This window comes from Oncorhynchus mykiss, chromosome 26 (genome assembly GCF_057628025.1).
Source record: "Oncorhynchus mykiss isolate SJ-2025 chromosome 26, ASM5762802v1, whole genome shotgun sequence".
NCBI lineage: Eukaryota > Metazoa > Chordata > Actinopteri > Salmoniformes > Salmonidae > Oncorhynchus > Oncorhynchus mykiss.
The window spans coordinates 27,007,183-27,021,339 of record NC_143047.1 but is presented as its reverse complement, the minus strand read 5'-3'; the positions used below and the strand labels follow the sequence as shown (position 1 = coordinate 27,021,339).

Genomic DNA, 14,157 nt, shown 5'->3' with positions numbered 1-14,157 from the left:
GACCGCCGCGCCACCTTCCTGTTCAAGTGAGCACAGTACAACAAGGTGAGTCTAAAAATGTATTGTATGCTGCTGCATAAATGCTGTAATATTCCAGGGAGATATGTCTATTGTAACTAAGAAAGTAATAATAAGTGTATGTTGTGTAGTAACATGTTAGTAGGACATATGCCTCACCCTAATAATTTGGTATATTTACCTCTCTTAATTGTGCCTACTGTTCTGACTTGGTGGTACACATGTAGCCTATAACCTGTTTTAGAGAAATGTAATCATTGAATATTGTAAGAGCTTTCATTGTCAGCTTATATGCCCCCTTTATTTATCCTACAGTTCTGACTTGGTGTACAGCTAGAACACTGTAAGAACGGCCCATGTTCTGAATTCTGTTGCTGTACATTTCAAAAGTGCTAAACAAATAGTTATATTGAGTACGTCCAACCTAGCTCGCTCATTAATGTCTTAATCCCCTCATGCCATAGTTTGTACATCTCAATTGTCATTAGAAACCACATTCGTTTAAGCAAGTCAGCCATATTAGCACCTTTTTTTTGTTGAAAGGCACTAAATGAGGCACAATTAACTGTTTTGCTGCTAGACCAGGCTCCGCTGATAGCCAGGTGTAGAAGTGATAAGATGTTGAGACAGCTTTATGTAGGCCCTAACAGTTTGTGGGCACCGTTTGTCACCATTATAGTGCACTTCATGTATTGTTTAGTGTTGTGTTGTGTAGTGGCTTTGCTGGCATGTATCCCACTTTTTGGTATTTTTTGGCCTACCAAGATTTACATGCTAAAATTGCCACAGCTCTCAGTTAACAGTAAAACAAACAGTAAACCTCTGTTTCTGACAGAGGCATAATAATGAACACTAGTTTATCTGATCAATTTCGCATCAATGTGGCAATATTAGGGGGATGTCTATAGCCTTATAAGAGCACAAAATGTATCTGATTACAATAATTATAACCATTGGGGTATTTGTAGGTTAAGTTGAGGTTTAGAGTTTAGTGAATGATTTGCCACAAATGCAATGCTTTTAGTTTTCTAATCATTAAGGACCAACTTATTTCTTGCCACTCATTCTGAAACTGACTGCAGCTATTTGTTAAGTGTTGCAGTGATTTCACTTGCTGTGGTAGCTGATAGCATGATTTGTGTTAATGTTAATTGATTTGCATTTATAAAGCACTCATTAAGGAGCGTGCCCCTCCACAACAACCCAGTGGCATACTGAAAAGGTCTTCACTGCTGACCTATGTGGGTAGAAGTCACACATTTTGAAATAAAAGAAGCAGGCTTTAAATCAAACTACAAACTGTAGTCCAGTCTTTTGAATGAACATACAGGTATGCATATGCATTTGCAATGGCACCCTAAATGACAACCTTTTCCCCATAAAGTGCACTACTTAGGGTGTCATTTTGAACACGATCATAGTCTTCAACAATTTTCCAGTCAAAACCATCAGCTAGAATATTCTGTCCTGCACTGAGGAACTCTAACAGTTAAGGGGGAGGAGTGTGTGGGCCTAGAGAGGGGTCAAATTCCTCTGACAACAAGGGGGCGGGATTGGATAAAAAATAACGGGGCACACAAAGAGTTTAGGGGCGTTGGTGGTTTTGTTATAAATTTCGTCAAGGAAGTCAAAAATATACTATTTTAAAGATTATCGAAGGTTTCAGAGATCTTAATAACATCCAACAGTTATGGCAGGTAAAACAAATATTATTGCATTGCATGGTTAGTAAAAACAAGACAATCTGGACTCTGATCTGCATGTTTGCTTTAAAAACAAACGCAATCTTTTTGGGCCTTCCTCTGACACATCTTAGGGTGTCATTTTGAACACAACAATTTGCCAGTAAAAAACATAAGTTAGAATGTATTGTCCTGCATTGAGGAAATCTAACAGTTAAGAACTTTTGCATGTCAACAGCAATCTGTGCAATACGCTCTTCCCAAAGACAGTACAGTAGGTTCAACAGTCTATTGCAAGACTGTTTACTCAAATGTTATTTTCAGATGAAGAGGCCGTGCCTGGTGCAGAGGGTCCCCTTGTCACAGTGACTTTTCAGAGAACTCCTCACAAAAAACAGAAGTACCTGGAGTCTCAACCCAAAGCATTGGGGGTAAATCATCCTGAGCAAATAAATGAAGTGTAGTCTGTGTAGTTTGGCAATCCATTTAAATGTCACTATAATGTATTATGATCTATGAAATGTTATTTAATCTGTAGCTCATTTTACTTTACCTCTCTCTGTTCCTCTCCTCAGGTGGCTCAGATTGCTCTCAGTGTATTTTACATAAGTTCTGTCATTGTCATGTTCACCAACAGCATGAGCATGTTGGTTGAAGATTTAACACATGTCATTGGATCAATGTTTGTGAGTGGCCACCATACATGTGCCCCCTGCACTCACTTGATTGATATTAAAAGACAAGCAAATGAAGGAATTGAGTGTTGAGACTATGAGTTTGATGGTACATTTACTGTTGTACTCTCTTCAGGTGATCATAGCTGGTAGTTTGGCCATAGCTGCACAGAATCTCCATCTTCCCACTGTAAGTTATGCAATTTGTAGGCGTAGATGTTCTTTGACAAAACAAGTGAGATATACTGTATCAGTGGCATTTATTCGGCTCTCAGTTGCTCTCCTCTCCTCCTGTCTCAGCTGAAGGCCTGTCTGGGGATGCAGGTAGTGGCCTGTGTAGCATCAGTGATCAACTTGATCGTCTCTGTGTCAGACATGGCTGGACACAGACATGGTTATAGCTGCTGGAAATATGTTGAAATCAACAGCACTGATCACAATGATTCTTGCTATTCAATCACTGTGAGTATGTACAGACAATGTCAGTATGTGTTGGAAATATTTCAATGTAAATGGATATGGAGAAAGAGGATGTTCAAACTGGGATGATCATATTAGATGTTAAAGTAGGCTGAGACTGAAAATGTCCTATCAAATGTTACAAGCAAATATTACTTATCAAATGTGTAAAGAGGCAAATATGTCATACAATAGGAAAAAACATGACACAAAGTACACAATGCTACAATTCTTTTCAACAGGATTCTACTGCACATTACTTTGCTGAGTTGGTCCTGATACATACTGCTCTCATCGCTATCTCTGTCACGCTGGCTGCCTACTGCTGTAAGGTGGTCAACTGCTGCTCCCCGGGACAACGAATGGTGAGTCAGTGTAGAAATGGATCCTCTAGAATCAGAAACGAACTGGCCATAGGTCAATTCTGGCAAATGCCAGACGGATCCATTGGCCAGTAAGCCAGTCTAAATTGGGGTTTTATCACAGAATTATCATGATTTTGCTTATGATGGGAACAAAAAGGGAAAGAAAATTATCCAGTGAGTTGTAAATGCCCAGGCTAATTTCTAGTCCCATGCAGTCCATGCCTTCCTTGAAATGCAAAGTTCGGTTGGAGGCCAACCAATACTATGCTTATGGTGTGTCTAGAATGAGCTGAGTGGCATTTTCTCATCATTTCAAATACTGTATTTGACCAGATACCGAACAGGTCATCTGAATTATCATCAGTGATTGAATGTTGTTTTAACATTAAGGTTTTAATCTCTTAATTCAGTGTGTGAGTTCTCTCTTCTAGCCGGTGATCACACTCCAAGTCCCTCCTGCTCAGCAATGAGGAAAGATTCTGTGTGAGGACCAATCAAGACAAGAAATCCAACCCTACTAACCAACCAGCAAAAACATGTGTTATTCTTCCATCAACAAAAAATATTGTAGGCCTATATGTCTACACATACAATGAGTGCACAAAACATTAAGAACACTGTGCTTCCCACAGTTGTGTAAAGTTGGCTGGATGTCCTTTAGATGGTGGACCATTCTTGATACACACGGGAAACAATTTAGTGTGAAAACCCCAGCAGCGCAGCAGTTCTTGAGACAAACCGGTGCCCATTCACTCTCTGAAAGGTACACATACACAATACATGTCTCAATTGTCTCAAGGCTTAAAAATCCTTCTTGAACCTGTCTCCTTCCCTTCATTTACACGGACTTAAGTGGATTTAACAAGTGATATCAATAAGGGATCATTGCTTTCACCTGGATTAACCTGGTCAACCTATGTCATGGAATGAACAGGTGTTCATAATGTTTTGTGCACTCAGTGTAAGTCACGCTGATGGATATCTTTATGCAATGAGAAACGGTTTGACATGATGTAGCCTAATGTGAGTTACATGTTATTAGGGGTCCTAGCAGGTGCAGGATCCCTATTGTTCTGTTAGTGTTCTTGTTATATTTCCTGGGTCTTCCTCCTTTTGGTCAATATTTCCACAAGCGATTGTTAAAAAGTTGATCAATGGAGGGTTTATAAATGGCTTATAATTCACCAATAAAGTATACCCATTGGTTTACAACCGACTCGGCGGCTGTGTGGGCTAGAACATGGTGTTTTCAACACCAGGGGGTGGGAGTTGACTCCCACATTCATAAAGTGACTCAGAGTAGAAGTAATGGTCTAGGATCAGTTTAGCCTTTTAGATCATAATGAATATCAGATTACACTGACAGGGGGGACCTGATCCTAGATCAGCTCTCCCTCTCAGAGACGATTTATGAATATGGGCCAATTTATATTACAATGCCGCCCCTTTTTGATAACAGAGAACTACAATTCCACTAGATATGAAGTGCCCATTTCTCCTAATCCATTTGTAGTTGATAGATTTAGAGTAATGGTAAATGGATAACTATAGTGTTATAAACAAGGGTTAGAGGTAAGAGGTACAGGGGCAAGGGTACAGCTACAAAGTCTTATACAAAGCCTAAAGAGCTGAATGAAATCCAAGAGATGTATAAACAGACACATTATTACAGTGATTATATGGATGAGGGCTTGATTCAATCAGATTCACGTTAGCCGACACCCGTATATCTGGTGTTTTGACGATGTCGGAGGGGGAAGCGTTTTAGACCAGTCAAATCCACAAGCAGCTCCAGGTGTGGTGACACGGATGGTTTCTCAGAACTGATGGCTTCTACAGTTGTGGCAAGAGTACAGCATTTTAGCTAAGCCTAACCTTTTTCCAAACCTTAACCTAATTCTCCTAACCTGCTAATTTAATTCTCCTAACATGCTACTTTAATTCTCCTGCTACGATACAGCCAGTCATTTTTGTGCTTAATCAGAATAACATAGATCCAGCGCAATGATCTAAGAGCTGGGGTGTGCAAAACCCTGCATGCTTTCTGTCACACATCCTAAACAATTTCCTGCCTTGAAATTCTTTTGAAATGCATAACCTGGTCAAACAAAACATAAAAACAAGGTAATAGGATTGGTGGAAAATAGATGACATGTTGTTGTTTAGGATATTAGCTTTTATTTGTTCCATCCAAAGAGCAAAATAGATAGATAGGTAAGACTTGACTTCCTGGTTTTCTGAGGCTTGTCTGATACTTTGCTCTTCCAGTGTGTCGACAGCTGTAGAGGAAGTTACAGGACCTTCATTTACTGTCTCCCTTTAGAGAAATAATGTGTTGGTGGATGAGGAAAATAAACCTAGAGCACCAGTTGACTGTAGTTTATCAGTCCTCTGTTCTTTATGAGTAGGTTCAGGGCAACAACAACCTGACTCTGACTCCTATCAACCTGCCTCATTAGATGGATACAGGCTGCATCACAAATGGCACCGTACCCTATATAGAACATTACTTTGTGTGCCATCTTTATCCAAAATGTTACCCTTTTCCCTATATAATGCACTACTTAGGGTGTCATTTTGAACACAGACATAGTCTACGACAATTTTCAAATCAAAACCATCAGTTAGAATATTCTGTCCTGCACTGGGAATTGGTGGTTTTGTTATGAATTTCGTCAAGGAAGTCAAAAGTAGACTATTTTAAAGATTATCGAAGGTTTCAGAGATCTTAATAACATCCAACAGTTATGGCAGGTAAAACAAATATCATTGCATTGCATGGTTAGTAAAAACAAGACAATCTGGACTCTGATCTGCATGTTTGTATTAAAAATAAAATCAATCTCATACCAGAACATTTGCATGTGAACAGAAATCGTCTCAATATGCTTTTCCCAAAAAAACATCGCAATAGGTTCAGCACTCAAGGGGTGAAGGGGTCTGAATACTTTCCGAATGCACTGTAAATGCTAAAGTGATGCTTATATTAGATGTTAAAGACGGCTGATATTGAGAATGTCCTATGAAATGCTACATGCAAATATTACTTATTGGATGTGTAGAGGCAAATACACAATATATATGAAAGTACAGTATGTGGACACCCCTTCAAATTAGTGGATTCGGCTATTTTGGCCACACCTGTTGCTGACAGCTGAATAAAATCGAGCACACCGCCATGTAATCTCCATAGACAAACATTGGCAGTAGAATGGCTTTACTGAAGAGCTCAGTGACTTTCAATGTCGCACAGTCATAAGATGCCACTTTCAAAGTCAGTACGTCTAATTTCTGCCCTGTTTAAACTGTCCGTCAACTGAAAGTGCTATTAATTTGAAGTGGAAATATCTTGGAGCAGAAACGGCTCAGCTGCAAAGTGGTAGGCCACACAAGCTCACAGGATGGGACCTCCGAGTGCTGAAGCACATAGTGGGTAAAAATGGTCTGTCCTCAGTTGCAACACTCACTGCAGAGATCCAAACTGCCCCTGGAAGCAACTCAGCACGAGATCTGTTCATCAGGAACTTCATGAAATGGGTTTCCATGGCGAGCATCCGCACAAAAGCCAAAGATCGCTATGTACAATGCCAAGCGTCGGCTGGAGTGGTGTAAAGCGCGCCGCCGTTGGATTCTGGAGCATTGGAAACGCGTTCTCTGGAGTGATGAATCACGCTTCACCATCTGGCAGTCCGATGAACGAATTTGGGTTTGGTGGATGCCAGGAGAACGCTACCTGCCCCAATGCATAGTGTTAACTATAATGTTTAGTGGAGGAGGAATAATAGTCTGGGTCCGTTTTGAATTTTTTTGGGCTAGGCCCCTTAGTACCAGTGAAGCGACATTTAACACTACAGCATACAATTACATTCTAGATGATTCTGTTCTTCCAACTTTGTGTCAAAAGTTTGGGGAAAGCCCTTTTCTGTTTCAGCATGACAATGCCCTCATGCACAAAGCAAGGTCCATACAGAAATGGTTTGTTGAAATCGGTGTGGAAGAACTTGACTGTCCTGCACAAAGCCCTGACCTCAACCCCATCGAACTCCTTCGGGATGAATTGGAACGCCGACTGCAAGTCATGCCTAATCGCCTAACATCAGTGCCCGACCTCACTAATGCTCTTGTGGCTGAATGGATGCAAGTCCTTGCAGCAATGTTCCAACATCTAGTTGAAAACCTTCCCAGAAGAGTGGAGGCTGTTATGGCAGCAAAGAGGGGACCAACTCCATATTAATACCTATGATTTGGAATGAGGTATCCACATACTTTTGGTAATGTAGTGTATGTCATACAATGGGAAAGAAAACACAAAAGAAAGTACACAATGCTACAATTCTTGTCAACAGAATTCTGTTATACATTACTTTGCTGAGTTGGTCCTGATGCAAACAGCTCTCATCGCTATCGCTGTCACGCTGGCTGCCTACTGCTGTAAGGTGATCAACTGCTGCTCCCCGGGACAACGAATGGTGAGTCAGTGTAGAAATGGATCCTCTAGAATCAGAAATGGACTGGCCATAGTCAGATCTGGCAAATGCCAGACGGGTCCATTGGCAAATAGGCCCGTCTAAATTGGGGTTTTGGTGCATAATTTTCATGATTTGGTTTATGATGAGGACAACAAGGGGATCTTTTCCCTCCAATTTCATGCAGTCCATCCCTGCTTACAACAGACATCAATCACCTTGAAATGCAAAGTTTGGTTGGAGACCTACCAATACTATGCCTGTGGTGTGTCTAGAATGGGCTGAGTGGCCTTTTCTCATCATTCAAATATTGTATTTGATCAGATAATCTGAATTATCATCAGTAATGGAATGTTGTTATAACATGACTGTTATAATGTCTTAATTGAGTGTGTGAGTTCTCTCTTCTAGCCGGTGATCAAGGTCCAAGTCCCTCCTGCTCAGCAATGAGGAGAGATTATGTGTGAGGACCTATTAAGACATGCAATCCAACCCCCTAACCAACCAGCAAAAGCATTATAATTTTCTTATACTTCCATCAACTGACATATTGTTGGCCTATATGCCTACCAATACGTCAGACCGATGGATGTGTTATTTTTATTAAAAACTGCTTGGAATGGTGTAGCCTAATGTGAGTTATATTTTAATATGGGTCCTAGCAGGTTGGTGGAACTGTGATGGAAAACATCTTCTTGGTGCTTTTCTATTTACCAATTGCTGTGTTCTATGTTTGTGCTTTTCTATAAACCAATTTCTGTGTTCATGCAAGTGACTGATTAAACTAATCCTCACTATCAGTATCTGCATTTTGGCACTACGCCCAGAACCTTGTTTAGAGAAAGGGAAATCTCAGTTTCAAGGTCTCAGCTTAGAGAAAAGAAGCCTTGTTGGTCTGTCACATGCATGACCCCAGTATTGGTTGTCACATGAATGAAGCAAACATGAATTATGAATGATGAATAAGCTAAATCATGCAAATCTAACTGTTCAGTATATAAGGGAACTAACGGGACTGCCCGTTAGAGCTCACTTCAGACCGGTACTTTATGCATCTAAGTTTGACTGTGTCCTCTCCAGCTTGCTGATAATAAAGACTGATTCACTTACAATTGACTGAGTGATAAAAGAGTGATTCATTTATAATCCATGTGTAAGAATTTACACAACATAACCCCTACATTATGATCTATGGAGGGTTTCTAAATAAAGGATATCCTATAGGGGTTTGAATAGGCTATGTGGGTTAGAGCATGGTGCTGGCAACACCAGGGGGTTGGAGTTGATTCCCACATGGACCACATACTGAATGTAAGTATCACTGGCAATTGTAATATAAGTAGCTTTAGATACAGTGCCTTCAGAAAGTATTCAGACTCCTTGTGTCACGGGTGTGATGTAGGGTGGGCATTCTATTTTTTTTTTCTAGGTTTCTTTATTTCTATGTTTTGGCCGGGTATGGTTCTCAATCAGGGACAGCTGTCTATCGTGATCTCTGATTGGGAATCATACTTAGGTAGCCCTTTCCCTCCTTCGGTGTGGGTAGGTGACTTTGTTAGTGGCACTTAGCCCTGTAAAGCTTCACGGTTGTTTCTTTCTTTCTTGTTTTGTTGGCGACATTTTAAATAAAAAGAGAAAATGTACGCTCACCATGCTGCACTTTGGTTCACTTCTTTTGACGGCTGTGACTTTTTCCACATTTTGTTATGTTATAGCCTTATTCAAAAAAATACATTCGGAAACATTTCTAATAACCTGTTTTTGCTTTGTCATTACAGGGTATTGTGTGTAGACTGCGGAATATTTTGATTTTATTTTATCCATTTTAGAATTAGGCTGTAATGTAACGAAATGTGGAAAACATCAAGGGGCCTAAATACTTTCTAAAGGCACTGTATGTGTCACTGGCAATTGTAATATAAGTAGCTTTAGATGAAAGCGTCTACCAATGACCATATCATTATCATATGGTATCACAATGTAAAGAACCCAATTCAATATCATTCCCATTATTTCAATGTGCAAATACAGTGGAAAAAGTAGCTGGAACATGAAAGTTATTGTATTGTTTCTATTCAGTGAGCAACTAGCTGTCACAGTCCATGTTTCTCAAACTAGCCATTAACCCTAACATTTTTAAGGTTAGGTATCAGGTTTCAGGTAAGACCCAAGTGAAGACTGTGTGAAGTAACAAAGTTTATTGCAACAACAGGGGCAGGCAAACGACAGGTCAAGGCAGGCAGGGGTTGATAATCCAGAGTAGCGAAAAAGGTACAGGAAGGCAGGCAGGGGTTGATAATCCAGAGTAGCGGAAAAGGTACAGGACGGCAGGCAGGGGTCGATAATCCAGAGTAGCGGAAAAGGTACAGGACGGCAGGCAGGGGTCGATAATCCAGAGTAGCGGAAAAGGTACAGGACGGCAGGCAGGGGTCGATAATCCAGAGTAGCGGAAAAGGTACAGGACGGCAGGCAGGGGTCGATAATCCAGAGTAGCGGAAAAGGTACAGGAAGGCAGGCAGGGGTTGATAATCCAGAGTAGCGGAAAAGGTACAGGACGGCAGGCAGGGGTCGATAATCCAGAGTAGCGGAAAAGGTACAGGACGGCAGGCAGGGGTCGATAATCCAGAGTAGCGGAAAAGGTACAGGACGGCAGGCAGGGGTCGATAATCCAGAGTAGCGGAAAAGGTACAGGACGGCAGGCAGGGGTCGATAATCCAGAGTAGCGGAAAAGGTACAGGACGGCAGGCAGGGGTCGATAATCCAGAGTAGCGGAAAAGGTACAGGACGGCAGGCAGGGGTCGATAATCCAGAGTAGCGGAAAAGGTACAGGACGGCAGGCAGGGGTCGATAATCCAGAGTAGCGGAAAAGGTACAGGACGGCAGGCAGGGGTCGATAATCCAGAGTAGCGGAAAAGGTACAGGACGGCAGGCAGGGGTCGATAATCCAGAGTAGCGGAAAAGGTACAGGACGGCAGGCAGGGGTCGATAATCCAGAGTAGCGGAAAAGGTACAGGACGGCAGGCAGGGGTCGATAATCCAGAGTAGCGGAAAAGGTACAGGACGGCAGGCAGGGGTCGATAATCCAGAGTAGCGGAAAAGGTACAGGACGGCAGGCAGGGGTCGATAATCCAGAGTAGCGGAAAAGGTACAGGACGGCAGGCAGGGGTCGATAATCCAGAGTAGCGGAAAAGGTACAGGACGGCAGGCAGGGGTCGATAATCCAGAGTAGCGGAAAAGGTACAGGACGGCAGGCAGGGGTCGATAATCCAGAGTAGCGGAAAAGGTACAGGACGGCAGGCAGGGGTCGATAATCCAGAGTAGCGGAAAAGGTACAGGACGGCAGGCAGGGGTCGATAATCCAGAGTAGCGGAAAAGGTACAGGACGGCAGGCAGGGGTCGATAATCCAGAGTAGCGGAAAAGGTACAGGACGGCAGGCAGGGGTCGATAATCCAGAGTAGCGGAAAAGGTACAGGACGGCAGGCAGGGGTCGATAATCCAGAGTAGCGGAAAAGACCCTCACTGATGGGAGGAGACGTATAGACAGCCTGGTGTGTGGGGCTGCCACAGGGCCCACCACGCTGGGGAGACATACAGGCGGCCTGGTCCTTAGAGGAGGCACAGGATGAACCGGGCTGTGGGGTAGCACTGGAGATCTGGTGCGTAGCCTTGGCACCACTCCTCCAGGCTGAATGCCCACTTTAGCCCGGCACCTCCCGAGCGCAGGCACAGGTCGAACCGGGCTGTGGGGGAGCACTGGAGATCTGGTGCTTACCACGTGCATCTCTCCTTTTGGCTTCATGCCCACTTTAGCCCGGCACGTGCGGGAAGCTGGAACAGGCCGCACTGGGTTCTCCTGGCGAACTGGGGATACCGTGCATAGAGCTGGTGCAGGAATGCCAACTCTAGCACGGCAACTGCGGGGAGCTTGCAGAGAGCGCACCAGGCTATGAGAGCGCACTGGAGACACATGGCGCAGAGCCGCATAACCTGGTGCCTGACTAGTCACTCTCTCCACACGGTAAGCACGGGGAGTTGGCTCAGGACTATAACCTGACTCCGCCAATCTCCCCGTGTGCCCCCCCCCCAAAAAATTGGGGGGCTGCCTCTCGTGCCTGCTTCGCTGACTTGCCTCCTCATATCGCGGCCGCTCTGCTTTAGCTGCCTCCAGTTCCTCCCTTGGACGGCGGTACTCCCCAGCCTGCCTCCAGGGTCCCTTACCGTCCAGGATCTCCTCCCATGTCCAGTCCTCTTTACCACGCTGCTTGGTCCTTTGGTGGTGGGAAGTTCTGTCACGGCCGTCGAAAGAACTGGACCAAAGCGCAGCTTGGTGAGCGCATTTTTCGTTTATTTAAAATGACGCCAACAAAACAATAAACCATACAAAACGACCGTGAAGCTTAAGGGATATAGTGCCACAAACAAAGACAACTTCCCACACAGAAAGGAGGGAAAGGGCTACCTAAGTATGGTTCCCAATCAGAGACAACGATAGACAGCTGTCCCTGATTGAGAACCATACCCGGCCAAAACAAAGAAATACAAAAACATAGAAAATAGAACATAGAATGTCCACCCAAATCACACCCTGACCAAACCCAAAATAGAGACATAAAAAGCTCTAAGGTCAGGGCGTGACATCTAGGGCCTTGAAGATGGACGGCAAGTTGTCACTTGCTATGCTATGCCACTGCTATGTCAATACCATGCCCTTCCAATGCACTCAAAATCATTTCAGAAATGTCACTGCCTGTCTTTCTAGCAAAGTCTTTAAGTTCAAGAAAACATTCCGTTATTTCCATTCACCTGTTCCCTGAACTTTATCTTGTGTACATATCACAACAATAATACATTTTGCTCAGCAAGGGAAATGTCTGGAGTTGCATCACATATAACCGAGTAATAGATCGCATCTTCTCTTTCATAAAGTATTGCTTTCAAAACCCTTTGACCACATATTCCTATCAACTCGTTTTGGCTCTCAGGGCTGAGGTAATGAGTCAGTCGTGTTCACTATTAAGTTTCATTAAATAGTACCCGCAAAACACCAGTCTCAACGTCAACGGTGAAGAGGCGACTCCGGGATTCTGGCCTTCTAGGCAGAGTTCCTCTGTCCAGTGTCTGTGTTCTTTTGCCCATCTTAATCTATTATTTTTATTGGTCAGTCTGAGATATGGCTTTTTCTTTGCAACTCTGTCTAGGAGGCCAGCATCCCAGAGTCGCCTCTTCACTGTTGACGTTGAGACTGGTGTTTGGCGGGGACTATTTAATGAAGCTGCCAGTTGAGAACGTGTGAGGCATCTGTTTCTCAAACTAGACACTCTAATGTACATGTCCTCTTGCTCTGTTGTGCACTGAGGCCTCCCACTCCTCTTACTATTCTGGTTAGAGCCCATTTGCGCTGTTCTGTGAAGGGAGTAGTACACAGAGTTGTACGAGATCTTCAGTTTCTTGGCAAATTCTCACATGGAATGGCCTTAATTTCTTAGAAGAAGAATAGACTGTCTAGTTTCAGAAGAAAGTTCTTTGTTTCTGACCATTTTGAGCCTGTAATCGAACCCACAAATGCTCCAGATACTCAACTAGTCTAAAGAAGGCAAGTTTTATTGCTTCTTTAATCAGTACAACAGTTTTCAGTTGTGCTAACATAGTTGCAAAAGGGTTTTCTAATGATCAATTTGCCTTTTAAAATGATAAACTTGGATTAGCTAACACAACGTGCCATTGGAACACAGGAGTGATGGTTGCTGATAATGGGCCTCTGTACGCCTGTATAGATATTCCCTTAAAAATAGATATTCCCTGTTTCCAGCTGCAATAGTCGTTTACAACATTAACAATAAGTAAGTACCCAAATTATCATTGAGTATCTAAAGTATTTTTAAATGCATAATGCGAGGGACCTCACATAATTCTGCTAGGTCCTAGGAGATGTGTAGCACAGATTAGGGCGCCAGTCAAATTGTCATACCCAATAATATATGCTGTAGTGGCATAATGCAACCACTTGAGGGAACTGTTGTGTAAATTAGAGCACGCTATCTGTTGACGAGACTGGACTGAGGCCCCATCTCTTATCGTTTTCCTATGACACATTTTCTTTAGATTCCCCTGACACTAACCTTTCATCTGTCACTTTCTATTATCTGTCAGCTTCAAACCTTCTACAGAACTCAATCACAGAAATGACTGATGCACAAATGATCAGATATAGGGATGTTTTTTTCACCCACATCATAACTCTGTCTGCAGGGTTCACTGTGATCATTTACCAAGACATTTAGCCAGTTAATTGCCATTCATCTAAATTGGGAAATCATTTGACATGAGACGATGATTTATTGACTTTGTTTTGACAACTCATTCTAAATAAAAATTGTAATGCTGTTTCCTCCAACAACAATAAAATACTACAATTCTTATGAATACTAACAGTATGCAGTGGTGGTGCGGGAGAAATAAATAGTTTAGCCATTGGGAGCATGTATCTATTCA

General features: G+C 42.7%; 1 protein-coding gene across 1 annotated transcript; it reads left to right on the top strand.

The window, feature by feature from the left end:
• Nucleotides 1–1,533: 1,533 nt before the first annotated feature.
• Nucleotides 1,534–4,407, top strand: LOC110506734 (membrane-spanning 4-domains subfamily A member 4A). Its single transcript, XM_021586567.3, has 7 exons — nt 1,534–1,715; nt 2,025–2,131; nt 2,276–2,386; nt 2,511–2,564; nt 2,675–2,836; nt 3,076–3,198; nt 3,630–4,407. The coding sequence occupies exons 1-7, from the start codon at nt 1,709–1,711 to the stop codon at nt 3,666–3,668; spliced, it is 603 nt and encodes a 200-aa protein (XP_021442242.1). The 5' UTR covers nt 1,534–1,708; the 3' UTR covers nt 3,669–4,407.
• The last annotated feature ends 9,750 nt before the right edge of the window (nt 4,408–14,157 follow it).

Bases quoted from the DNA above. Each gene is read 5' to 3' on its own strand.
- LOC110506734 (XM_021586567.3), top strand. The intron at 2,132-2,275 runs GTAAATCATCCT...TCCTCTCCTCAG, and splicing joins CTCAACCCAAAGCATTGGGG to GTGGCTCAGATTGCTCTCAG. The intron at 2,387-2,510 runs GTGAGTGGCCAC...TACTCTCTTCAG, and splicing joins ATGTCATTGGATCAATGTTT to GTGATCATAGCTGGTAGTTT.